We start from the raw sequence: 27,233 nt of genomic DNA, 5'->3' as shown, positions 1-27,233 counted from the left end.
TTTGGTATCGTCTCCCATGCACTTCACATCTGGAGCAGGGCAGCTCAATAAAAGACATTTCTAAATCATGAAAAGCAGCGTTCCAACCCAGCCAGCGTCCTCCCGCTTCTCTGCTTTTACGGAGACGGTAAAATGCTGCGGGCTGTGAAAAAACGCAGCAAAAAGCTGCCAGCGGAGGGAGGGTTTTCAAAACATCCCCATTTTTTACGAGGCAAAAAGAACATTTCTCCTCTCTGCAGCGACTTTCGCCATGATCTGTGTTATTCTTTCCCCTAAATACCATTTATCTCTGCCTGAATTCCCAAAAAAGGAGAAGAAACCGCCACAGGAGTATTAATATTCACAGAATCCCAGAATGTCAGGGGTTGGAAGGGCCCTGGAAAGCTCATCCAGTGCAATCCCCCCATGGAGCAGGAACACCCAGATGAGGTTACACAGGAAGGTGTCCAGGCGGGTTGGAATGTCTGCAGAGAAGGAGACTCCACAACCCCCTGGGCAGCCTGGGCCAGGCTCTGCCACCCTCACCAGGAACAAGTTTCTCCTCATATTTAAGTGGAACCTCCTGTGTTCCAGTTTGTACCCATTGCCCCTTGTCCTGTCATTGGTTGTCACCGAGAAGAGCCTGGCTCCATCCTCCTGACACTCACCCTTTCCATATTGATCCCCAGGAATGAGTCCCCCCTCAGTGTCCTCTTGTCCAGCTCCAGAGCCCCAGCTCCCTCAGCCTTTCCTCACACGGGAGATGCTCCACTCCCTGCAGCATCTTGGTGGCTGCGCTGGACTCTCTGCAGCAGTTCCCTGTCCTGCTGGAACTGAGGGGCCACAACTGGACACAAGATTCCAGGTGTGGTCTCTCCAGGGCAGAGCAGAGGGGCAGGAGAACCTCTCTGACCTACTGACCACCCCCTTCTAACCCACCCCAGGTCCCATTGGCTTCCTGGCCACAAGGGCCCAGTGCTGGCTCATGCTCACCCTGCTGTCCCCAGGACCCCCAGGTCCCTTTCCCCTACACTGCTCTCCAACAGCTCGTTCCCCAACTTACACTGGAATCTGGGGTTGTTCCTGCCCAGATCCAAGACTCTACACTTGCCCTTGTTCTATTTCATTAAATTTTTCCCTGTTCAGACAGAAGTTTGGTCTCAAGAAGCGTCTGCGGCTTGACGCAGCAAATTCCCCTCCACCTCCTGTCCCTGCCGTCACCTTTACTTTTGAATTACTTTGGAAACCAGCACGACACAAAGAGGCCCCGAACCTCTTCTCCTTGGCACAGAGCGACGCCACAGTAAGCAAGCTGTTGAAATATTTATTATTATTATTCTTTTTTTCCACTCACTTCTCAAACGTTAACAACAAAATAGAATTCCGGGGAGCCCACGGGATTCGGAAAGTCGTTCGTTTTCCAACGGTGCTTCTGCAGGGTATAAAACTGATTTTCTTCCGCTGTTTTGGAAGATTTCACAAACTGTAAAAGCAAATGATAACAGGAGAGGCAAACGCGAGGAGTTACCGCAATGAATCACTCTGAGCCGCAACCTCCGAGTGACTCGAGCACGGAGGAATGTGATGTTACCGGGATCGTTCATGAATAAGACAACAGGCACATGCTGAACTACCCCGTGAAGAGAGACTCTGGACACACACACACGCTGTTATTGTTTAATTTCTAACAATTTGAACACAGGAATTGTTTGGAAAAGGCTGAGAATTGTGCCAATTTTCAGGATACAGTTGGGAAGAAAAGAATACGCTATTTCGCATCTCAGCTACTGAAGAGCCAGTGAATCCATCGGCGACTGAAACGGGGCGGACGTTACATCGAGGTCACGGTAAATGGATGCGATTAATTAACACGGTGACTTATGGAGGGAATTACTCTTTGAACAAGTGAGTGCCGATGGCCGAATTGCCACGAGGGTGGAGAATCTTGCGAATGGGGCTTTGTTGTCCCTAATTCAGGCTTTTTCCACCCAAATGCGTCGGAGAAGGGACATGGAGCAAAGACACGACGGCCGCATCCAGAGCTCACGTGTGAATTCATCAGAGACGAGCGGCTTCTCCACCAGGGTAAACGCCGATGTTAAGCCGGGCTTTGCTGAGCTCTTCACGCCGTCTCGCCACCTGCACCTCTCCAATTCGTGATGGCTTTTGTCACAGGACATAGATGCAAATCACAGCTCTCAAATCAGGCAAAACCCAGGTTTTTGCCTCAGCAAAACAGCGTTAAAATGCTGCTTTCGTCGTACAGCGAAAGGTGACGGACGTAAAGCAAGTAGAAAAAATTAATTCAGACATCCACTGGCAAAATATTGGGGAAAATTGCTCCAAAATGTTTCTGCTCTTACGCTTGAGAGTGATTCTTAGGTGAAAGCAAATGGTCTGTGGGGAATTTAACCCTGAAGGAAAGCTCTCCGTGTAACTACAGCATGGAAGCAGGGAAGGCAGGCAGTGAAACCATCGAGGAGGCGGCGGTGGAAACAAGGTCTTCCCTCCAAATACCGGGGGAGCAAACGCAATGGCAGTTGCTCGCGCGTCTGCGTCGACATCGGGATTGACTCCAAGCTCTTCCAGGCTTTGATCTACGGCGCTTTTGGCATTTTTTTCATCCAAAAGGCGCTATCTCAGCTCAATTGTGTGTAGCAGCGACAAGAAGGGAAGAATAAACATGTTCCAGGGGCAAAAAATGGCCTAACAAAGCGCGGCCTGTTGAGCACGTTGCAACCGCTGGTCTTGGGCCTTCCCCATAAATGCAAGCGCAGGGTCCCGTCTGCAGGAGACGGCGTTATCCAGGCTATTTATTTTGCATTGAGAACTTGAAAAAAAGTAATAAAAAAGCTGCGAGACTCTGAAATGGAGCTCACGGTCCCCCCTCGCCTTTTTGTTTTAATTTCCTGCCCGGGAAAGTCACATTTAGGCTCTTCCCGCGGCTTAACCCGTAAGGCCGGCGTTGGCGAGATGAAACCTGAGCTCGCAACGAAGCAGATTCCACGTCTGCTTTTGGGGGAATAAATATGTATATTAAGAAAACAAACCTAAGGGGCACTTTGAAGACAATTAGACGATTCCATGGGGAAATCCTGAAGCCTTTGGCTATGCTGCGATACCCTCGGTGGACCTGGATGGCCAATGGCCCCTTCGCGGTTGGGTCCAAGAAAAGCCTGAGAATCGATGGAGATCCGTTTGATGATGGACTTAGTTGGGATTTCAGGAGGTTTTTCCTCGTGGCAGTAGAGGAACCAACTCCCAAGGGCCTGAAGAGCTTTTCATGGTCTTTTAGTAGAAGCTGCTTCCCAGCGAGGAAGTCCTTAAGCGCTTAAAACATTCTGGAGAACTAGTTCTAAAGGGATGAATCTCACACCAACTTCTCACTGCTGCTCAACTGGAGGGATGAAAGGAGATGGATACATCACAGTGGCCTCTGGTGCAGTTTATTTACAACAGGACTCAGTGCCGGAGAACACCAGGGTATTAACAAGCAGGAAACACGCTGGGAGGGAAAAAGGAGAGGGGAGAAAAAGTCGCATGTTGAAAATCAAGGTGTTTTCTGCAGGTATTTGACTCCGCGACACCCTAAATTTAGTTGATTACCCAAACAAGAATCTATTGAGAAGGTTAAAATCAGCATCGATGCTTTCGACTATAACTTGTAAGCCACGGAATAGCAAGAAGCGCAAAAGCTTTTTGGTGAAGAATTCTTAGCTAAAAGCAGGAAGACTTTGCAGAACTAAAAAAGCTGCTTATTTTAGGATCATCTCTCAGAATTAGCTCAGCACCTTCTATGAGGTCTAAGCTTTAGCTTTTAGCTTTAGTACTGGAACTAAGACTTTGTGAGTTTTTCCTTATCAGCCACAACCCACTCTCGCTGCTGATTGAGGACGTCGGGCTTCTAGGGTTCATTTTGATATGAAAAAACGCGAGATAAGAGCAGAAAGTCGGCAAAGCGAAGCAAACAGCTCTACCTGTCTAATCTCATCGGTATTTCTCAGCCGAAGAAGCGTGGTGCAAGTTGTTTCCAAAACACAGGGCCTCGCTTACTTCGATAAAACGCTATTTAAGCTAAATATTGGAAAGCAAGAGCTTGAGCACCCGCAGGGCCTTACCACTGGAATCCACCGATGGGCTCTGTAAACCTGTGACGGATCAGGAATGTCGCAACGGCTTCAGCAACCTGAAGGAAAGAAGAAAACGTCGGTCAGAATTTCAAGGGACGCGAAGGTAACAAGAAATCCAGTCGGTTTCAAAGGCCGCAGCGTTTCCAACAACAGGTCGGGTCCTCAGGACCCTCTTGTTCAAGCTTGCTCCTTTAAAACTAAGAGCTCTGCATAACAGGCTTATATTAAATAGAAACTAAGCATATTTAATATATTAAATATTTAATATTAAACCAAATTAGTTAGATATTAAACATATTAATATAGAAAAGAAGGAGCTACATGCTTCCACCTTTACTCTGACACTGACCACACAAGCAAGAACAGACACAACTTGTTCACCGGCTCTTTCGGGAATTCTTAAAACAATGCGTATGTTTAGAGGGTAAAACAGGTCTGGTTAGTCCTATAAAGGATAAATCAAGATACTCACCTGACAGCAGTAACACCGCTTAGAATTTATATTAAAAAGAACAGTGTAGGAGGTTGGTATAGATAAAAATCCCTATTTGAGATGGGTAAAGCGAAGTACAGATAGGCCGAGCTTTACATTCACAGTGGTCAGCGTAAAACAAGTTTTAAAACCAGAGGCGTTTCTGACTACAGGCTCCACTGGCTGCACCACATTCCTGCTTCTATCTAGATGCTGATTTCGGCAGCACGCAGCTCTGTCAGTCTGCGAGCTGTTTCACCAATAATTTGGGTTGTGTTTGGAAAATACGAGCCACCCAGCCCAGCAAAATACGGACCAACCCCAAAACCTGCAGCTTAGGCCAAGGGAGAGCGGAGAACTTCACGAGGAAGGGGATAAATCCACATTCGACGCGGTATGAGTTAGTTCTGTCACCGCTAGGCTGGGGCTTAAATCGGTGGTGAAGCCAAGCTCTGTGTCACGCGACATCTTAGGCCAGGCTTTCCAGTCAAATCCAAGCTGTGAATAATCAGTTAAGATGTTGCGCAAAAATTGCCCCTGAAGTATAAGTCTTGTAAGAGAAGCTGAGAGGGATGTGATCAATGGGTCAATATGTCAGGGTGGGTGTCAGAGGATGGACCAGACTCTGTTCAGTGGTGCCCAGCGCCAGGGTGAGGGGCAACGGGCACAAACTGAAACACAGGAGGCTCCATCTGAACATGAGCAGAAACTTGTTTGCTGGGAGGTGCCAGAGCCTGGCCCAGGCTGCCCAGAGCGGGCGTGGAGTCTCCTTCTCTGAGACATTCAAACCCCCTGGGATCCTGTGTGATCTGCTCTGTGACCCTGCGTTAGCAGGTGGGTTGGACTGGATGATCTCCAGAGGTCCCTTCAACCCCAACCACCCTGTGATTGAATATTTAAGCTGTGAAGACTGTGATTTATTTATTTAGCTTTGATCTCATGGTGAGGCTCACCTTGTCTGGAGCATCTTCATGGACCGCGTGGCCGCACTGCGGGAGAACTTGCATCTGAAACTTCCCTGCGGATGGACAGAGGCATCACTGCAGCGGCTTTTCCAGCGGTTTTGAGTTCTAACAGCAGCGGTTTAGGCAAAAGGTTCTTGTGTACGCATGAAACATCAGACCCAACACCCGTAAACGCGTTGGGAATTTATGAACTCTTTGAAAAATGGTCTCACGTTCTTTAGAAACAAACCTCACTAAATATATCGGGCAAAGAGGGAAGGCACAGGAGTCTAAAGCAACAAATACAGTTTCCAACAAAAGCAAGAACCAACTGCTTAATTCATCTTCCCCAGGTGTAATTAGAGCAGAGCCCCAGGAATTAAAAATTAAACTAAGCATCTTAATGCTTCTTGATGCAGGTGAGATTCCCTTTCTGAGTTGGAAATGTTATCAGATCTACTGTAAGATAATGTTTATCCTGCTTTCCAGTACTGGTTGATCTGGAAATTAATAAAGCTGTGATGGGTAAAATAAATAAAAAGAAGAAAACAACAACAAACCCAAAGCATTAATGCAGATGCTGAATCTTGGTGTGATGTCTGCCAGAAATACTGGGAGACCAGACAGTTCTGGATGCTCCCTATAGCTTGGAACATCAGGGATTTAATTAGAAAGGGAAAAAACAGATTGGAAATCCCCCCTAGATAATCATTCTGACCCAAGAAAAGTGTGGCAGCCCCATTGTTGGAAATATTGAGCATTAGGACTGAATAGAAACCACGGCAACAGCTCTTCACACCTTCTAATTCAATCTTCTCAATCTTTGCTACAACACAGTCTTGGGAGGGACAAATGCTTCAATGCACATTTGTTTCAATGGAAACGGCACCTGGTAAGATGCCATTCCAGCCAACTCTGGTTTTGTGTACCCATAGCATAGTTAAGTGTTATAGTGTACCATAGTTACCGTCCAAAAAGAGCATCCTAGTTAGCATAGAGCAATAATATTAAATATTTACCTTGCATCTGTCCAATTGTTAGATCTTTATCCAGTCTGTCGACACCTACAATCATTGGAGAAAAGCCAGAGAGAGTGTGACTGTTTAAGCAGGGCTTTACCTGACGTTTTGAAGGAGACGTTTGCCTTGAAAAACTCAAAAGAAACATTATTTTTGATGCCCACAATGATTTTTCACCACTGAACCTCAAGGGAGTAAAGTGACAGGAAAGAATCCCAGCCAAAAATGCAAGAACGCATCCTTCTCTGCTACTTAAAATGGTATTTATCTTGGTTACACACTTAATTTCCTATCGGGGTATAAAAAGGGCCAACGGTTGGCTCTAAAGCATCAATAATTCTGTAGGAAAACACAGTAGTGAAGGATCTGTCCTGGTTGCTCTTCTCCCACATCACCCAAGAGCAGCAACACACAGTATGGCGCAATATATCAAATTAATGCGGTTTATGATATTTCCAGGTGCGTAGAAACGTGAAGGTGGAAAACACAGATGTGCTGGTCTCGGAGATTGTCTAAAATATTAAATATTGAACCATTAAATATTAAACATTAAAAGTGAGACATCCCTGAAGCGACAACCACCGAACCTACAGTTGTTGGAAGAGACAACGTACCAGCTAAAAGCAAAAGCTTTGGAGTCGGGCAGCTTAGGAAGAGGTTTGATAAACCCCTGAACCAGCCATCCCAGTACTTTTCTGTCTTCGCCAGTTCAATTCGCCACGTGTATAAATGCTCCTTCTTCGTCTGTAGGGAGGACAGAGAGATCTGCATTAGCGAGCCATAAAAAAGCTGAAATAAAGTTAAACCAGAGTGGTGCTTGGGATGATACTTTAAAACCACCGGCTCCATCTGGTGGAATACACATTTCTACGGAATGATCCTCCTTGCTGCTGAATTTATCTCCAAATCACAGCCAAAATACACAAGTAGGGATGAAAAAAGTCAGCGGGAGCTACACCTATAGATGAAGAGGAGGTTGCAGTTCTCAGCGCACTCAATTTGCTATTTTTTCCTGGTCTGAATAGCTCACAAATTGTCCCAACGTTCAGATTTGGCCCTCGGGTGATATAGAAATACAAGGGGCTAAGGCGGCTACACCGATTTTGCTTGAGGAATTGACATTCCTGGCTTGGAATGGCCTGTCCAAAGGAACAAAAATAGCATAACAAGCCAGAAAAGAGTGTTTGTCATTCAGGCCTGATGCATTAAATCCATGAGCATCTCAGGAGAGAAAACCAAACACACATTATCAAGTAACAACCCAAGAGAGAATCGGTGAAATAAGACAAAGAAGAAAACCAAAAGTCATTATATTCGATGATTTTAAGTGTCTCTTCCAAGCAAAATGATTCTACGATATAAAGTTTTCAGTCCCTGGAGTTGTTGCCTGTTATATTTTGAATTATTTGGAAAACTACTGATGGCTACTTATGCAGTTTGTTGTATTTTTCCCAAGAAATTCCCAACCTCTGTGTCATCTTCTTTCTTCCTTTTGTTGACAGAGCCTCCCCCTTCCTCATCCTCTTCATCCTCCTCCTCCTCTTCTTCAATAATACCCTCCACTATGGCTTTAGGACACTCGGGACTCGCAGCCCCTTCGCACCTGTAGAAATAAAACCAGAAACTGATTCCCTGCCAAAACAACACAAAACCCACCAGCAAAATGCAAACCACAAAACCAAATCAAAAAAACAATTTAAAAACCCCACTTCTAAAATCTGTGCAGAAAGGCAGACAAAACAAGCAGTGATTAACTTCTTAAAACATGACTCTTGGTGGATTTGTCCTGGAGAAATTTTGATCAGCTTTTCTCTAAGTGCTTTGCTGGTATCACAGAATCACAAAATCCCAGAATGTCAGGGGTTGAAGGGACCTGGAAAGCTCATCCAGTGCAATCCCCCCATGGAGCAGGAACACCCAGATGAGGTTACACAGGAAGGTGTCCAGGTGGGTTGGAATGTCTGCAGAGAAGGAGACTCCACAACCCCCTGGGCAGCCTGGGCCAGGCTCTGCCACGCTCACCACGAACAAGTTTCTCCTCAAATTTAAGTGGAACCTCTTGTGTTCCACTTTGTACCCATTGCCCCTTGTCCTGTCACTGGTTGTCACCAAGAAGAGCCTGGCTCCATCCTCCTGAAACTCCCCCTTTCAATATTGATCCCCAGGAATGAGGTCCCCCCTCAGTGTCCTCTTGTCCAGCTCCAGAGCCCCAGCTCCCTCAGCCTTTCCTCACACGGGAGATGCTCCACTCCCTGCAGCATCTTGGTGGCTGCGCTGGACTCTCTCCAGCAGTTCCCTGTCCTGCTGGAACTGAGGGGTCACAACTGGACACAAGATTCCAGGTGTGGTCTCCCCAGGGCAGAGCAGAGGGGCAGGAGAACCTCTCTGACCTACTGACCACCCCCTTCTAACCCACCCCAGGTACCATTGGCTTCCTGGCCACAAGGGCCCAGTGCTGGCTCATGCTCACCCTGCTGTCCCCAGGACCCCCAGGTCCCTTTCCCCTACACTGCTCTCCAACAGCTCGTTCCCCAACTTACACTGGAACCTGGGGTTGTTCCTGTCCAGATCCAAGACTCTACACTTGCCCTTGTTCTAGTTCATTACATTTCTCGCCGCCCAACTCTCAGCCTGTCCAGGTCTCTGATGGCAGCACAGCCTCTGGCGTGTCAGCCACTCCTCCCAGCTTGGTGTCACCAGCAAACTTGCTGACAGTCACTCTATTCCCTCGTCCAAATCATTGATGAATATATTGAATAATACTGCCCCCTGAGGCACTGCACTAGATCAAATTATAAGTATTTGCTAGAAGAAATTTTCACTTTCAAGTGTATTTACGCTGTGTAGCAACAGTACTGTAAAACAGATGGTTTTAAGAGCTTGAAATAACAAAACCAAACCAAACCACTTACTGTTTGACTTGACCAACCATAGAAACTCTGGCAGATTCAAGATTTCTTATTTGGCCACTTTTTACACTAGAAAAGAAAAAAATTGGAAGGACGGGAATAGTTACTGACCCAAATCAGGTCCAGAAACAGAAGCAAAAGCCCTTTAGAGCTCACGGTTTCCCCAAATCGTCCCCAAACCTCCTGTTCTCAGAGTGGCTCACGCTACATGTCGATTGATTTGTTGACCCCCACAATGTTATTGTAATTGTGAATTTAAAAGATGTGGGGGAATTGCTGATGGGGAAATGGTGTAATAGGGTTATACTCACCTCATGGCAGGGAGAGGTGAAAAATTAGGTTGGGTAATTGTAACAGAACTGGGCTTTCTATTAATATAAATAAAATAATCTATCAACTTGGTTTCCTTTGGGAGTCAAGCTACAAAGACAAGTGATATTGGAGACTAAACTATTCGTTACCTCCACTCGATGGCGTTCTCAAGCGACGTGAACGTTTTGGGACGACTCCTTAAGAAGTTCTGCATGCTGTTCAACGCATCCATGGCCGTACCTAAAAAAGAGGTTTTTCAACTTCATTATGGCATCTGATGAAATTGTTGCCATGTCCCTCTCTACAGAACTGGCTACCAGGGAACAGCCTCAGAGAGAGCTGGAGCTCACTGGGGATTTAATGCAGTTAAGGAAGGTAAAACGTAGTATTCCTAAGCCTACTATGTGCTCCCACGTTGGAAAATTAGTATTTCAACACGTAGGACATTCAGATAGTAAGAGAAGGCAGTAGATCAATGTGGAAGACAGAACCCCATCCAAGGGGACAGAACCCCATCCAAGGGGACAGAATCACCATTCAAGAGGACAGAACCCTGTCCATGGGGACAGACACCCCATCCAAAGGGACAGAACCACATCCAAAGGCACAGAACCCTACCCAAGGGGACCAACATCCCATCCAAGGGCACAGAACCCTACCCAAGGGGACAGACACCCTGTCCAAGGGCACAGAACCCTACCCAAGGGGACAGACACCCTGTCCAAGGGGACAGAACCCCACCCAAGGGGACCAACATCCCATCCAAGGGCACAGAACTCTACCCAAGGGGACAGACACGCTGCCCAAGGGGACAGAACCCTACCCAAGGGGACAGACACCCCATCCAAGGGGAGAGAACCACATTCAGGGGTACAGAACCCCACCCAAGGGCATAGACACCTATCCAAGGGGACAGACACCCCATCCAAGGGGACAGAATCCCATCGAAAGGGACAGAACTCTATCTGAAGACACAGAACCCATCCAAGGTGACAGAACCACCATTTGAGGGCACAGAACCCTGTCCATGGGGACAGAACCACATCCAATGGGACAGAACTCCGTACAACGGGATGGAACCCTGTCCATGGGGACAGACACCCTGTCTAAGGGGTACAGAACCCTACCCAAGGGGACAGAACCCATCCAAAGGGACAGAACCCTACCCAAGGGGACCAACATCCCATCCAAGGGGACAGAACCCTACCCAAGGGCACAAAACCCTGTCCAAGGGGAGGGAACCACCATTCAAGGGCACAGAACCCTGCCTAAAGGGACAGAAACCCCATTCAAGGGCACAGAACCCTGCCTAAAGGGACAGAAACCCCATTCAAGGGCATAGAACCACATCCAAGGGGACAGACACCCCATCCAAAGGGACAGAACCCACCCAAGCGGACAGAACCACCATTCGAGGGCACAGAACCCTGTCCATGGGGACAGACACCCTGTCCAAGGAGACAGAACCACACTCAAGGGGATAGACACCCCATCCCAGGGGACAGAACCACATCCTAGGGGACAGAACCCTACCCAAGGGGACAGAACCCCCGTCCAAGGGGACAGAACCACATCCAAGGGCACAGATGCCCCATCCAAGGGGACAGATGCCCCATCCAAGGGGACAGAAGCCCCGTGCGAGGCGACAGGCACTCACCTTCCACGACGTCGATCATGCACAAACCCAGCAAACTCGGCACCAAGTTGGCGACGGCCGTGTGGACGGCGATGGCGCCCCCCATGCTGTGTCCGATCAGCATGATGGGGGGCGGCAGGTCCCCGTACAGAGCTTCCACCACGTTGCCGACGTCTCTGTCAAAACACAGTGAAAAAGCACGGTCGGTGTCTCTACCCGGATCCATTTCTGAAGCAGATTTGTACGACGGAAGGAGAAAATAGATTCAGGATAGATGTCCGGCTCCAAATCCTCTCTGCACGCCCATTTAACCCACAGGTAATAGAGATCAGCTTATTTTCTTATTGCTGTTTCATCTAGGCACTAATACAGGAAATCATTCAAGCCAATACTTCCCCGAACAAGCAAGTCATTTCCCTTTTTATTAACAGCAAGCACTCATTTAACAGAAAGAACTTTTTATATTGACATTGGCCAGTAGGAATTTTAAATAAAAGGCGAGAAATCCATCAAATTATCTTGCGTGGAAGTGTCGACTAAGAAATTCACTCTGCTGAAAGGAGAAACAGTTGCAATTAAAGGGGGAAAATAACTAAGCCCTCCTGACTAAGTCAAAGATGAAAAGCATTGAGCACAAGCAAAACGACTCAAATTCTACAGATACTACAAGGCAAGGGGTAATTTCTCCGTCCTTTCGTAAGGTACCTGCTCTAAATTGAAGCTGTCACTGCAAGAGGTGAAATCTGCCCTGTGTGATTCATGAAAACCGAAATAATAGCAGAATTAATGATTAAAATCTGCTGATTAAACTGTAGTTTAAGACACCCAGATTGGCTTTCCTGACTAAAACCATTCAGAGGAACCGGAGATTAAAACATTAAAAAATAAAAGGTTGACCAGCTTGTTTGCTCTGTCAGAGCTTGAGGGTTCCAGGGAGACCCAGACAGGCTGGAGAGTTGGGCGGGGAGAAACTTTATGAAATAGAAAAAGAGCAAGTGTAGAGTCTTGAATCTGGGCAGGAACAACCCCAGGTTCCAGTGTAAGTTGGGGAACGAGCTGTTGGAGAGCAGTGTAGGGGAAAGGGACCTGGGGGTCCTGGGGACAGCAGGGTGAGCATGAGCCAGCACTGGGCCCTTGTGGCCAGGAAGCCAATGGTACCTGGGGTGGGTTAGAAGGGGGTGGTCAGTAGGTCAGAGAGGTTCTCCTGCCCCTCTGCTCTGCCCTGGAGAGACCACACCTGGAATCTTGTGTCCAGCTGTGGCCCCTCAGTTCCAGCAGGACAGGGAACTGCTGGAGAGAGTCCAGCGCAGCCACCAAGATGCTGCAGGGAGTGGAGCATCTCCCGTGTGAGGAAAGGCTGAGGGAGCTGGGGCTCTGGAGCTGGACAAGAGGACACTGAGGGGGGACTCATTCATGGGGATCAATATGGAAAGGGTGAGTGTTAGGAGGATGGAGCCAGGCTCTTCTCGGTGACAACCAGTGATAAGACAAGGGGTAATGGGTACAAAGCGGAACACAGGAGGTTCCACTTAAATCTGAGAAGAAACTTCTCAGTAAGGGTGACAGAACACTGGCCCAGGCTGCCCATGGGGGTTGTGGAGTCTCCTTCTGTGCAGACATTCCAACCCGCCTGGACTCCTTTCTGTGTAACCTCATCTGGGTGTTCCTGCTCCATGGGGGGATTGCACTGGATGAGCTTTCCAGGTCCCTTCAACCCCTGACATTCTGGGATTCTGTGGTTTGATGAAAATAAAAATGAAAACCTGTTATTAATCAAGGCTTCCATTTAAAGGTTATTTAGGAGTAACCTTCAAGCTCGTTGCTAAAAGTTTAAAAAACAAAAGGCAACTTGTTTCATGGTAGCGCTGCTCTAGATTTAAAAAGATTATAATTATTTCATAGGGCATCTCCTTGGGACAATAAAACATCGGGACCCACCGAGCCACACGCAGCAGCGATAAAGGGACACAATGGAAGTCAGAATACATTTCACACATGGCCTCCCCGCAACAAACCCAGCAGACTCGCTCACCCCAAGGTTACAACATCCTCCGTGATTTAATTGTAGTCCCAGCAAAGGGTTTTTTTGTCCTAAATGTGGAGAAGTGTAATGTGCTTAGCGGTGGGTATTTTGTTTTTCCTATGGCTTTGTTGAGAGGGGAATTTGTGGGTTGTGGTGGTTTGAAAAAGCAGCTCCGTCCATGCTTGAAAACAAAAAATCACAGGTTGGGACTCGGGTTTGAAATTTGACTCAGCTGGAAGAGGTAGAATTTCAAATATGAATTACCAATAGTCCCAAAATAGGAGGGAGAACTACCAGAATAATGCAAAATTAAATCCTCCAGCTCCCCCGAACGAAGGTTTTGTGCCCTCAGGTAATTTATTGTTCCATCAAGGGAAGAAAATAAAAGTTTGTACAAAGCAAAATAGTGGAGAGCGTAAGTGTCCTTACTTTGACATAGTCTCTGCAGACAGGTCTTCAGGATTCCGAACTTTTGTTTCCCCTGAAAGAACAAAAGATTTGAGTAAACACAAGCTGAGAACCTTCAGATTTGGAGCAGCAACTGTACAAAGCTATTTGGTCCAGTAATTAAGAGTGAAACCCCCTGCAGTTAACAGGAATCGTTAAGAAACCCAGAATTAATATGAGCGGTTGGTTCTTTATCACATTTCAGCTGATGGGTAGGAAACGCTCCCCGGAACTGTTCCATATTTGCAATGGATCTTAAAACTAAAGAAAAGAGCTTATTTCTAATGGCAAAGACCAACCTGTAGGTTAGGAAAATAGGAAATGATGAAAATCGGGGGCAGAATGTAAGAAGGAATAAACCCATGAGTCCACCAAAGGCGGACAAGGTGGTTGTAGAGCTGCAGAAGCTACTTTTCCACCCCTGCTTTTGAATAAAATAAATAGGAATGTCTTAAGGATGTTTCTTGGTCATCTTGGGAGGGATTCGTTACATCTCCTTTAAAAACGAGAGTGTGTAACGTGCTTATGTGATTTTCAATTTAGTTCTTTCACTCACCGTGGCCTCGGAGATCTAAAGCCACGATCCTGCACTGGATCCTGTTAATGATTGCGGCCTGCAAGAAAGGACAAAGAGAACGTCATCGAAGCATTTGCAAAGTGTCAAAGCTCGTCTCCAAATAACATCAAGCGCTCCCTGAAGCAACAGCAGAGGTGCGACAAAAACCCTTCTGCTGTTGACAAAGCGGATGAACCTGGATTGCATGAGGTGTCAGAGACGTTGAGGAGGAATATTCCATGTAAATCACCGTTAATTAACCAAAGATCTGTATTTTTACCATCACAAAATCATCCCTGGCTGCACAGTGGATATGGAAACGAAGCAGCTGCTTTGCAGCACCCGTTCAATTTGCCCTCAAAAAGCAGAATTTTACAGGAAGGCTGAAATGGCTAAAAATTGATTCATCCAAAGGGGTCCGGGGGAACAAGCGGATCTTTGATGATGGTTTTATTTGTCCCCAGCAGCTCAATTTACGTGAGATATTTCAGGCATCGCAGTGATTAAGAAGCATTCTTTGTGGAAGGGAAGACTTTTGTGTTAAGGAATCATTGATTATTTAAATAACAGCCCTGCAGGAGCGGGGGAATTTGTGGAGGGATTCTTAACAGAACCACTGATACAATGGGCAGAGATTGAAAGGACCCGACCCTTTTATCTTGATTATTCAGCTCTTCAATTACCGGAGTAGTTGCTCTTCCCAAACCCACTGAATCCACAATTTTAGAGCCCCCACAGACACCCTGAAACCTCAATCTAAAAGGTTAAGCAATAATTTAACTCGTCAGAGCAGCAGTCTGCTGCTAAAATCAAATTATTGTCATTAGGGAATAAGGAAAGAGGATCCTCAACGTGATTGAGAGAATGGGAAGTTTTGCAGTGCCCTGAATTTTACCCAAATAGGAGTATTTTGGCCAAGAAAAGTATAAATATATAATCTAGGAAGCGAGCAGGTCAATAAGCAAAATAAGAAAGGCACATGTCGCTCTGGAAGGATGTGATTTTATTTATAGATGGTTACTCTCAATGCTTCCCAATTTGGGTTTCTTGGGGGGGAAGGATCTCTTAGAAATAATTTTAGTTAGTTAGTTTTGGTTTGGGTTTTTTGTTGTTGTTTGTGGGAATTTTTGGGTTTGTTTTTCAAGTTCTGGTTCATCCCAAACATTTAACGCTTTTGCTCAGGACCAACTTCTATTTCAAAAATACACAAAGGAAAGAGTTCAATAGCGGCCACACGAAGGCATAAGCTGATTATCATGGCAGTTTCTTTCTCCAACATAAAAAGCCTGTCAACGTGAGGTACAGTGTTATAACTGCAATCACTGCTAAATTCTGGAGAGTTTTAAGTGTAAAAATGGGATTGGTGTTACTATTGGAAATAACGAGCTCTAGAGAGGACAGAGTGGCTGGAGAGCAGCCAGGCAGAAAGGGACCTGGGGGGACTAATGGACAGGAAGCTCAACATGAGCCACCAGTGTGTCCAGGTGGCCAAGAAGGCCAATGGTGTCCTGTCCTGGATCCAAACCAGCGTGGTCAGCAGGACAAGGGCAGTGATCCTTCCCCTGTGCTCTGCATTGGGGAGGCCACACCTGGAGTGTTGTGTTCAGTTCTGGGCCCCTCAGCTCAGGAAAGAGATTGAAGTGCTGGAGCGGGTTCAGAGAAGAGCAACAAGACTGGGGAAGGGACTTGAACACAAGCCCTATGGGGAGAGGCTGAGGGAGCTGGGCTTGTTTAGTCTGGAGAAGAGGAGGCTTAGAGGGGAGCTCAGCACTCTCTAGAACTACCTGAAGGGCAGTTCTAGCCAGGTGGGGATTGGGCTCTTCTCCCAGGCAGTCAGCAATAGGACAAGGGGCCATGGGCTTCAACTCTGCCAGGGGAAATTGAGGCTGGAGATTAGAAAGCAATTCTGTGCAGAGAGAGTGGTCAGGCATTGGAATGGCTGCCCAGGGAGGTGCTGGACTCACCGGCCCTGGAGGTTTTTAAACTGAGGTTGGACATGGCACTTAGTGCCACGATCTAGTCAATGGGCTGGAGTTGGACCAAGGGTTGGACTTGATGATCTCTGAGGTCTTTTCCAACCCAGTCCATTCTGTGAAGTGACTTGTAAAAGCCCTTAACTCAGAAAAATAATGTGATTTCCTACCTCTGCCTCCAATTAAAAGCAACGACCTTCACTACATCTGCTTAAGACACTTGAATATCATTTAAAAAACCCCCAAGCTAGCAGAGGAAAATATACCCGTCCATCTTAGCAATTAGTGAGTTACAAACAAATAACTACAGGATTTAGTAAGACAGAGATTTAAGATTTAAAGTTTCAGATCTGCACCAGTTTCTGGGTCAGGTAAAACTACAAATGAACTGTTAGGTGTAAAACGATTACTACTAATCAATGCTAAAACTGCAGCCCAGTTGGTAAAGTATTTGCTAATGTGTCTCTTCGTATTGTAGGGTGGTTTATAATTACACCATCAGGATTACTCAACAGTAATCATGGTGGGAATTTGGTAGTGACTCTTGAAAAATATACATTTTTCTTAGTTTGAATGCTTAAAGGCTGAGTGATTTACAGCCCATTTAAATAACTAAAAGTTAATAAATATGACATGGCACAGAATCCGAGAATGTCATGGATTAAACAGACCTAGAAAGCTCATCCAGTGCAATCCCCCCCATGGAGCAGGAACACCCAGATGAGGTTACACAGGAAGGTGTCCAGGCGGGTTGGAATGTCTGCACAGAAGGAGACTCCACAACCCCCTGGGCAGCCTGGGCCAGGCTCTGACACCCTCACCAGGAACAAGTTGCTTCTCAAATTTAAGTGGAACCCCTTGTATTCCAGTTTGTACCCATTGCCCCTTGTCCTGTCACTGGTTGTCACCAAGAAGAGCCTGGCTCCATCCTCCTGATGCTCATCCTTTCCCTATTGATCCCCATGAATGAGTCCCCCCTCAGTGTCCTCTTGTCCAGCTCCAGAGCCCCAGCTCCCTCAGCCTTTCCTCACACGGGAGATGCTCCACTCCCTTCAGCATCTTGGTGGCTGCGCTGGACTCTCTGCAGCAGTTCCCTGTCCTGCTGGAACTCAGGGGCCACAACTGGACACAAGATTCCAGGTGTGGTCTCCCCAGGGCAGAGCAGAGGGGCAGGAGAACCTCTCTGACCTACTGACCACCCCCTTCTAACCCACCCCAGGTACCATTGGCCTTCCTGGCCACAAGGGCCCAGTGCTGGCTCATGCTCACCCTGCTGTCCCCAGGACCCCCAGGTCCCTTTCCCCTACACTGCTCTCCAACAGCTCCTTCCCCAACTTACACTGGAACCTGGGGTTGTTCCTGCCCAGATCCAAGACTCTACACTTGCCCTTGTTCTAGTTCATTACATTTCTCCCCGCCCAACTCTCAGTCTGTCCAGGTCTCTGATGGCAGCACAGCCTCTGGCGTATCAGCCACTCCTCCCAGCTTGGTGTCACCAGCAAACTTGCTGACAGTCACTCTATTCCCTCGTCCAAATCATTGATGAATATATTGAATAACAGCGGCCCCAGGACTGCCCCTGAGGCACTGCACTAGATCCAGGCCTCATCTGGACTCTGCCCCATTGACCACGACTCTCTGGCTTCTTCCCTTCAGCCAGTTCACAGTCACCTCACTACCCGATCGTCCAGACCGCACTCCCTCAGTTCAGCTGTGAGGATGCTGTGGGACACTGTGTCCAATGCCTCACTCAAGTCAAGGTAGATCACGTCCACCGCTCTTCCATCATCCATCCATATTGTTATGTCCTCATAAAAGTCACTGAGGTTGGTCAAGCACGACTTCCCCTTGGTGAAGCCATGTTGACTGCCTCTAATGACACTAATGATCCTCTTATCCCTGATATGCCTTTAGATGGTTACTGCTGGTAATTAAAACCTAGAGAATGAACCTTTGTGGGTGCTTTGCCTATTTAATAAAGACACCAAGAGGGAAATATGTAGAAGAATTGACTCAGGCGTGCACCAGATTATGAGATGGTTTTCTAAATGGATTTTCCTGTGCTTAATAGAGCTGAATGGTTAGTTGCCTTTCTGTGTGTGTATATATATAGATATGTGTGTATATATAAATGAAGCAGCAGGTTACTTACAGTAAATACAGCCCAGGAAAGTGCAGAATGGCCTCCCCCATGTAACAGCAGCAAGACGGGCCCCTCCAATCCGCTTTTGTAAATTCGAAAAGTGTACGAACAGTTAAGGACATTTCACGGAGTTATTTGAAGTCTCTTACTTAACTGAATGTGGTTTGGAGTCTGCAACACCCAACAGTGTTTTATTTCTCCCTTTGTTTAACCCAAAGCCTCATTTCTCCCTCTGATCAACGGGCATGTGCGAGAATAAACGGGATAAAATTTAACCCATTTATTTTATTCCCGAGTTTTTTTCCTGCTGTCCAGGTCTCCTTGGACTTTTGCAGTATTTTCCTATTATTTCCAAGGAAAAAATGTCAGATCAGCCAACAAATAAGATTTTGAAGGCAATTTAATTATTCACAGGAGCTTATACAACATTTCATTATGATAGCTAAAGTCCCTTTATAATATATATGCAGAGATTGAAAAATCAATTTAACTATCACTAAAACCTAAAAACTTCCACATCTGTCCACAACCTTTCATGCAGGAGCTCAAGCTTCTGCTAAAGGTCGTATATAACAATATAAATCCCAAGTAACTAAGACTGGCTTCAATTTTGGATGCTTGTATGGACCACCTATCTAAGTAAGTCCATTATATTTTTAATTCTATTATTTATGAAGCCTCAGGGGTGTGCACGGCCCTTACAAAGCCCAACAAGGTGCACGCCATGAAGGATTCATAGGATCAATTGGACCAACGCAGTAAATAAACACAAAATAACAACCAGAATTTGCTAATTTCAAAGCATCACGTGCTACTGACATTTAAATTGGTAATTTGGAGAGAAATAGCTTGGAAGTTGGGTTGTCCTACTGGCCAAGCTAAAATACGCATATTTAAAAACGATGGAACTATTTAAATGACAAGGTTGTGTTGTTTAAACACAGATTAAAACATTTTCCTTTTGTAATTAGGTCAAACAAACATTTGCAAAGGGAGCAGAGATTTTGGAGAGACCAACTAATAATAATAAATCCATAAACAGCTTAGATCCTGATACGGTTTAAATTATGGGAACAGATGAGTGTTGCCAAGCAAAATATGTTATTGAACTGTTGGAAAGACTCTTTTAATATTAATTATTACTAAAGCAACAGCAGGAACAGACCTTGTCCATATTAACTGTCAGTTTAGAAGGGAAAGCTCTAGTGATTGACGCTGATCCTGCAATAGGAAAAATAGAAGATGTAAAGAAATACATGAAGAAGATGAAGAGAACCCCAATAAATTCAATGACACATGAGGCTGCCCTAAGACTGAGAATAATATATAATAAATAAAATATATGATAAATAATTAATATGATAAATAATAAATATAATAAATAAGTTCAAGCTAGAAGAAAAAAAAGGATATATCCTTGCCGGTTTCATTTTCTACCACGACGTCCTCCATTGATTCAAAGTATTGGCTCCAAAGCACCGGTGAAAAATCACGTTTTCTTCCAGGGCTGCAAGACAAGAAAATATTCAGTAAGAAACAGGTATATATTAAAAAAATCTTTAATTTCAATTGGCATACAGGTGTCTTTACATCCATTGAAGAGAACATGCCGGTGTCACGCGACAGTTTAGGACTGGAAGCAAATGAAATCAATAAGTCACCTTGACACTATAGGATTGAAAAGCAAGAGTGTCAGTTATTTACTGAAGGTTACGACTAATTTAGCACGTCCTGCTTGTCAGGACATCACGGCTTTGCTAGATATCTCTTCAAATTTTTTGGAAGAACTATCATTCCAACAGAAAGTCGATGGTTCTGTATCTATCCTGCCCCAAGTACAAGGACCACTAGAACACCATCGCAATAAAGACCAAGAAACGCTCCTCGAGCTGCTTTCCTCGGTGTTCGAGGGCTTCGCAGGCACCTGGAATCCTGAAAACAGCCTATAATTAAATATTTTGTTGGGGAGGATGCTATCGAGTCCAGCAATGCAAGTGAAAGGTCGTGAGTCCAAAAGGATTATATTATTATTATTATTATTTTAGAAAAGGGGTAGGATCTTTAAAACCTGGATTTTATATTAAGGAGAGATCTTCAGAACCTGGATTTTGTGTTAAGGAGAGATCACAGAATCCCAGAATGTGAGGAGTTGGAAGGGACCTGGAAAGCTCATCCAGTGCAATCCCCCCATGGAGCAGGAACACCCAGATGAGGTTACACAGGAAGGTGTCCAGGCGGGTTGGAATGTCTGCAGAGAAGGAGACTCCACAACCCCCCTGGGCAGCCTGGGCCAGGCTCTGACACCCTCACCACGAACAAGTTTCTTCTCAAATTTAAGTGGAACCTCCTGTGTTCCAGTTTGTACCCATTACCCCTTGTCCTACCATTGGTCGTCACCGAGAAGAGCCTGGCTCCATCCTCCTGACACTCACCCTTTAGATATCTGTAACCATGAATGAGTCACCCCTCAGTGTCCTCTTGTCCAGCTCCAGAGCCCCAGCTCCCTCAGCCTTTCCTCACACGGGAGATGCTCCACTCCCTTCAGCATCTTGGTGGCTGCGCTGGACTCTCTCCAGCAGTTCCCTGTCCTGCTGGAACTGAGGGGCCACAACTGGACACAAGATTCCAGGTGTGGTCTCCCCAGGGCAGAGCAGAGGGGCAGGAGAACCTCTCTGACCTACTGACCACCCCCTTCTCATCCACCCCAGGTCCCATTGGCTTCCTGGCCACAAGGGCCCAGTGCTGGCTCATGGTCACCCTGCTGTCCCCAGGACCCCCAGGTCCCTTTCCCCTACACTGCTCTCCAACAGCTCGTTCCCCAACTTACACTGGAACCTGGGGTTGTTCCTGCCCAGATCCAAGACTCTACACTTGCTCTTGTTCTATTTCATTACATTTCTCCCTGCCCAACTCTCAGCCTGTCCAGGTCTCTGGATGGCAGCACAGTCAGATCTTTAAAAGCTGTATTTTAAACTAAGGAGCGAGCTTTAAAAACCTGGATTTTGTAATAAGGAGAGATCTTTAAAACTTGAATTTTAATTAAGGAGAGGATGGGCCTTCAGGCTCTGGTTTGCTCCAGGCCTTGTACTTATTCCCAGCTTGCTGGAATTCCTTCAGAAGTCACAATCTGTCCCTACAGAAAAACTGCTTTACCATCATAGAAAAATAAAAGAAAATATAAAAAAGACCAAAACTTTTGTGTTAAAAGAGGACTCGACTCGGTGTGATGAAGGATTTGGACACTGGTGTGTCTAGTAACTACTTATACCTGGAGAGGTTTCCTCCTTTTTTATAAACTTGAGTCTTCCTGACAGTGCAATAATACCCGAAAAGAGGCAGGAAAACCAAAAAAAAGCCTGTTTTTTCCACTACCACATTTCCAAACCGTGAATCACAGTCGTTATTTCCCATGAAGAGTGAGACTCCTCTTTATAATCGGCCTCATTTCTGCTGCGCTTTGTTGACAGGTGCAACAAATTACACCTTAAATCGCCCGCTCCTGTGGTACTAAGGTTGTGTCCAGCACCTTAGGGAATGTAATTATGATGATGATGATTATTATGTGGATGTAGAAAACCTGTCCTGCAGACACTGTATAATCCAGGGCTCTCAAAGGTTGCCAAATTGATGTATTTTGTCCTTCCATCAAAAGGTGCAGCTGTGTCCTTGTACAACCAACAAAAGGCTCCGCAATCAGAATTTTCCTGATGACTCAAAAATCTGTTCCTCAGGCTGATATTCCCTCAGTAAAGAGTAGTGCTTAATTTTGGCTGGGACATAATTAGGCAAGATTGGGGCCTGGTTTACAGGATGAGTAACAGGGCAGCATTTTAACACATTCTTTGCATTTCAGCTCTTCTGGGGGAGGCGATCGGCACAAGGTATTAAAATCAAGCACGGGCGTAGGGATTTAAAGCCTTCACAGATTAAAAAGCTCCTCTGTTGAAGGAAGTTTCTCCTGAATTCTTGGCTTCCTAAAGAAATAGAAAGGAACAGACAAAGCGGCTTTTTGTAGAGACAAAACTCCAGTTTCCATAAATGTTTCTAGAATACAAAACATAAAACAACCACCCTCTGAATTGTCCAATTTCCTTCTGTGGGTTTTCAACGTCGTGTCGCTCTTGTCGTATTTCAATTTAATGTAATAAGATGTTGCACGCCTACGTAAATCCAGCAAATATTAATCCCTTACTGCCTCTGCTTAATCTCATTCTCTAATTAAAGAAAAATTAGCAAATTCCAAGCTCATCCTTTCAAAGAACGCTGTACGTCAGGAAGAACGCAGCCATATATTTTAATGATAAGTTGTTATGGTATTGGGAAGAACCAAGAACATCTGTATAGGTGTCCAAGTATCCAAGGAATGGAGACAATATTTGCTGTGATGCTGATATAACATCCCGCTAGGACTGAAAACACAGTCAGACCAGTTTTAGGTTTATTGGCCTCAGTAAATCCAGGTGACCGGCAAATATGGGCATCCGCAGCTCTTCCAACATCATCCAATAATTGGGCAAATAGCAGAAACTCCCTGGAAATCAGCCCTATATTGTGAGAGCAGAAAGGTTGTAAGTGGACTCTGTGACAGCAGGAAATCCTGGAGCAAGTCGCTGATTAATTGTATCGTGACAGATGAAGAGTTTTGACTAATTAATTGGGTTTTGTGAAAGCAGATTTACAGCCACTCTTACAGAAGGGGGACATTGTAGCCTGTTGAGTAGCACCAGGACATGAAAACAATATTGTGTATGAGAGGTACGCAAGTTTGAGGTATTTAAAATCAAAATTAATCCTAAGGAAAAGCAAGAAATTAACTTCTCACAGTCACACGCCAAGGCTACAAGCCCAAGTAGCTTGAGCCGTCACCAATGACATCTGGCTCAGGATCTGTCCCAAATGGCAAAACCCATAATTTCTATCAGTAAGCACAGATTTTTAAGCATTCAGGACTTCGAGAGGGAATATTAAGCACAGCACTAACCAAAATCACTTATCGATGCAAAAAATCTTAATTAATCCTGCACGGGCAAGAGCGGGTGGAGTGGGATTTATGTTGCTCCTTTTCGGATGAAGAACAAACCCCAAAACTAACAAAGTCAAGTCACGTACCCAGGCACAAGGCAAATAAACATACATTAAGAAGATGGAGAACATGGTGTGGTGAAGTACAATCTCCTGAAAGCCGGTGGTTCGTTGGCTGAGCACACACACCAAAGCGAGAGTGGGGTGACCCTGGTCGTGGTGGGATCCCCAGGTATCTAAGGAGAACCTCAACTGCATAAGGTAGTTGTTAAGTTCATCTCAAATGCTCAGATTAAAGAGATTTTTATCTTGTTTTCTCAAGCAGATGTCTTCGTGAGATCAGAGAACCTGGAGAACTTGGCATCAGTCTCAAATCTCTTCAGAGAAGGGAACGGAGCTGGTGAGGGGCTGGAGCACAAGTGTGATGGAGCGGCTGAGGGACCTGGGGGGTTCAGCTGGAGAACAGGAGCTGAGGGGAGACCTTCTGATCTCTGAACTGCCTGAAAGGAGCTTGGAGCCAGGGGGGTCGGGCTCTGCTCCCCAGGAACAAGCACGAGGAGCAGAGGAAACGGCCTCAAGTTGCGCCAGGGGAGGTTGAGGTTGGATGTGGGGAACAATTTCTTCCCCAAAGGGCTGTGGGGCATTGGAACAGGCTGCCCAGGGCAGTGCTGGAGTCACCATCCCTGGAGGGTTGGACAGACGGACATGAGGTTCTCAGGACACGAGGCAGTGCCAGGGGTGGGGGAATGGTTGGACTTGATGGTCTTGAGGGGCTTTTCCAACCAAAATGATTCTGTGATTCTAAGCTGACTTCATGCTTTTCTCCTGGAACATGCAGACAACTATGAGACCCTCCAGTTACTGAGAGCACAGTCACTATAATGAAGAACAAACCCACGAGGTTAATGAAGACAACATCTCCTTCCTTCTCCATTCCTCCAGATTTACTCACTCCCTGTGGTTTCAGATGTAGCTGAAAACAAAAACGGTTTTCACGGAATAGTTTGGGTTGAAGGGACCTTCAAAGCTCATCTGGTCCAATCCCCTGCCATGAGCAGGGACATCTTCACCAGCTCTGGTTGCTCAGAGCCTCGTCCAACCTCACCTTGAACATCTCTGGTGATGGAGCATCCACCACTGCTCTGATCTTCCCCAGATCTCTCAGATCTCTTCCCACCTTTCTACTTGCAAGGCCACCCAAGCCCAGGACAACGGAGAAGATGAAGAGACAAGGAGCAGAACAGGAGACAAACCGCTCCTTCAAGCAGCAGCACAAACCCGCACAGGGTTGGCCCGATTGTGTCACCAAAGCCCGAATTTGGGAAGCAACTATTGACCAAAATGATTAAATTTTGCTCAGTTTCACACAAGCCATCCATAATTCCTACACAAAAGCGAGATGGCGTTGGTCAACCTTCCACTTTGCTCGGGGAAAACTTGAATGGGAAATCAAAACAACAAAAACCCAACAAGGGCACAATCAAAAGACTTACGGGTATTTTTTTATCGGCTAAAATTTCCACGCAGATGTTAATACCATGACAGGGAAATATCGCATGAATTGCAAGGGGAAAACATGAAATCAGAGCCAAGCCCTTCCCTGGGAACTTGCCCCTCTACTCTTTATACTGTTGGATTTAGTGGTATCAATTAATGCTTCAAATTCAGCTTAATTGGAGTTAACACCTTCAGAGAAAATGTGTAGTTGTGCATCATATAGGAAATATCTGGGAATAATATATACCAGGCTCCTATGTTTGCAGAGGAATTGGAGCAGAAAGCGGAGACGGGAATTAAAAACTATTGTCACCTCCAATAAAACGTGCAAATTGTGATTTAAACCAAAATACTTGCCTCCAAACAACACTTGGGAAAGCATAAGCGACTTCTCAGTTAATAGCGAACTCCCAAAAAAGCAGCATAAACATGTCGTTTTGCACAAAACACTCGGTGACTGCAGGAAACGGGGCTGATTTCAGAACGTTTCTCCAAAGAAAAGAATTAGTATCTTTGATTTCTTTTTCCTAGAGCTTCTTTATTTTAGCGATCCACCAACACACATTCAAAATTAGAAGCAAGCAGCTGTGATTTCGCACCTTCCTCTGCTCAAACAGGATTTTGCTGACCAAATATATAAACCCACACAACTAATTACGGCTTTTTGAAGTATCCGGCCAAGCAAACCACAAATGGATCCAGCGTAACAACTTTTCTGGGATGATACTTAAACGTCAAACCAGTTGGTCGGCGTATTAAACCGGAATCACAAACCAATTCCGGTCCCATGTACAGTTGGTTTAACCTGTTGTTAAGGGGTTTTCTTTCAGGTATTTTCCTAAAAATAAATCAATTTTAAACAAAATATATCGTCGCAAGCAGGAGGAACCACTTTTAGAATATATTCTTTTCTGAAAATCCATATTTAAAACTGCTAATGCAATTATAGAACATGACGTGCATCAATCAAGACACCTAATTCTTGCTCCATATTTGGACCCGACCAAAGTGAATCAAATACCGCGTATATGTGAGAAATGCCATAGGTGACAGGCCGCATGTAAAAATACCTGAAAATTGTCAAGAACATTGTTTTAAGTTCTGCCTTGAAGATACTGAATCCATAAAATATTGATTTTAAAAGTTACAGGGGAAAAAATGGATTAGAAAGGGAGAAATTTGTTGGAATTGTCACGATTGAATTACACAGATCTGATCCAATCAAGCCCTTCCAGATAATTAAAAGGTTTTAGGAGTCTGTACATGATTTTTATTCACATGTAGGAAAAGAAGAGTAAATTCTCCTTAATTTCCAAATCTCAGCTCTGAATCAAGTTGTTCTGGAAGGAAACTAATGAAAAACTTAAGAGGTGAAATAAAACAGCTGTCAAGAATCCCAGAATCCCAGAACGTCAGGGTTTAGAAGGGACCTGGAAAGCTCATCCAGTGCAATCCCCCCATGGAGCAGGAACACCCAGATGAGGTTACACAGGAAGGTGTCCAGGCGGGTTGGAATGTCTGCACAGAAGGAGACTCCACAACCCCCTGGGCAGCCTGGGCCAGGCTCTGCCACCCTCACCACGAACAAGTTTCTTCTCATACTTCAGTGGAACCTCCTGTGTTCCAGTTTGAACCCATTGCCCCTTGTCCTATCACTGGTTGTCACCAAGAAGAGCCTGGCTCCATCCTCCTGACACTCACCCTTTCCATATTGATCCCTATGAATGAGGTCACCCCTCAGTGTCCTCTTGTCCAGCTCCAGAGCCCCAGCTCCCTCAGCCTTTCCTCACACGGGAGATGCTCCACTCCCTCCAGCATCTTGGTGGCTGCGCTGGACTCTCTCCAGCAGTTCCCTGTCCTGCTGGAACTCAGGGGCCACAACTGGACACAAGATTCCAGGTGTGGTCTCCCCAGGGCAGAGCAGAGGGGCAGGAGAACCTCTCTGACCTACTGACCACCCCCTTCTAACCCACCCCAGGTCCCATTGGCTTCCTGGCCACAAGGGCCCAGTGCTGGCTCATGCTCACCCTGCTGTCCCCAGGACCCCCAGGTCCCTTTCCCCTACACTGCTCTCCAACAGCTCATTCCCCAACTTACACTGGAACCTGGGGTTGTTCCTGCCCAGATCCAAGACTCTACACTTGCCCTTGTTCTAGTTCATTACATTTCTC

At 45.9% G+C, this 27,233-nt stretch overlaps 1 protein-coding gene across 2 annotated transcripts in view; it reads right to left on the bottom strand.

The window, feature by feature from the left end:
* Positions 1-1,304: 1,304 nt before the first annotated feature.
* Positions 1,305-27,233, bottom strand: part of PPME1 (protein phosphatase methylesterase 1) — a 32,117-nt gene continuing 6,188 nt past the window's right edge. Inside the window, exons 2-14 of one of the 2 annotated variants that reach the window (XM_080363246.1) lie at positions 19,957-20,050; positions 18,553-18,645; positions 14,428-14,485; positions 13,854-13,905; positions 11,423-11,577; positions 9,915-10,005; positions 9,457-9,522; positions 8,012-8,147; positions 7,159-7,288; positions 6,545-6,589; positions 5,535-5,599; positions 4,098-4,165; positions 1,305-3,484 (exon numbers count right to left, since the gene is read on the bottom strand). In XM_080363246.1, the coding sequence (XP_080219372.1) occupies positions 3,466-3,484; positions 4,098-4,165; positions 5,535-5,599; positions 6,545-6,589; positions 7,159-7,288; positions 8,012-8,147; positions 9,457-9,522; positions 9,915-10,005; positions 11,423-11,577; positions 13,854-13,905; positions 14,428-14,485; positions 18,553-18,645; positions 19,957-20,050 (1,072 nt within the window). In that variant the 3' untranslated portion in view covers positions 1,305-3,465. Of the gene's footprint in view, positions 3,485-4,097; positions 4,166-5,534; positions 5,600-6,544; positions 6,590-7,151; positions 7,289-8,011; positions 8,148-9,456; positions 9,523-9,914; positions 10,006-11,422; positions 11,578-13,853; positions 13,906-14,427; positions 14,486-18,552; positions 18,646-19,956; positions 20,051-27,233 lie in introns of those variants that run through there. The other variant, XM_080363247.1, reaches the window with a different exon arrangement.

This window comes from Nesoenas mayeri (assembly GCF_963082525.1).
Source record: "Nesoenas mayeri genome assembly, chromosome: 1".
Classification (NCBI taxonomy): domain Eukaryota; kingdom Metazoa; phylum Chordata; class Aves; order Columbiformes; family Columbidae; genus Nesoenas; species Nesoenas mayeri.
Note: the sequence above shows the minus strand (reverse complement) of the source record. Positions and strands in the feature narration are given on the sequence as shown.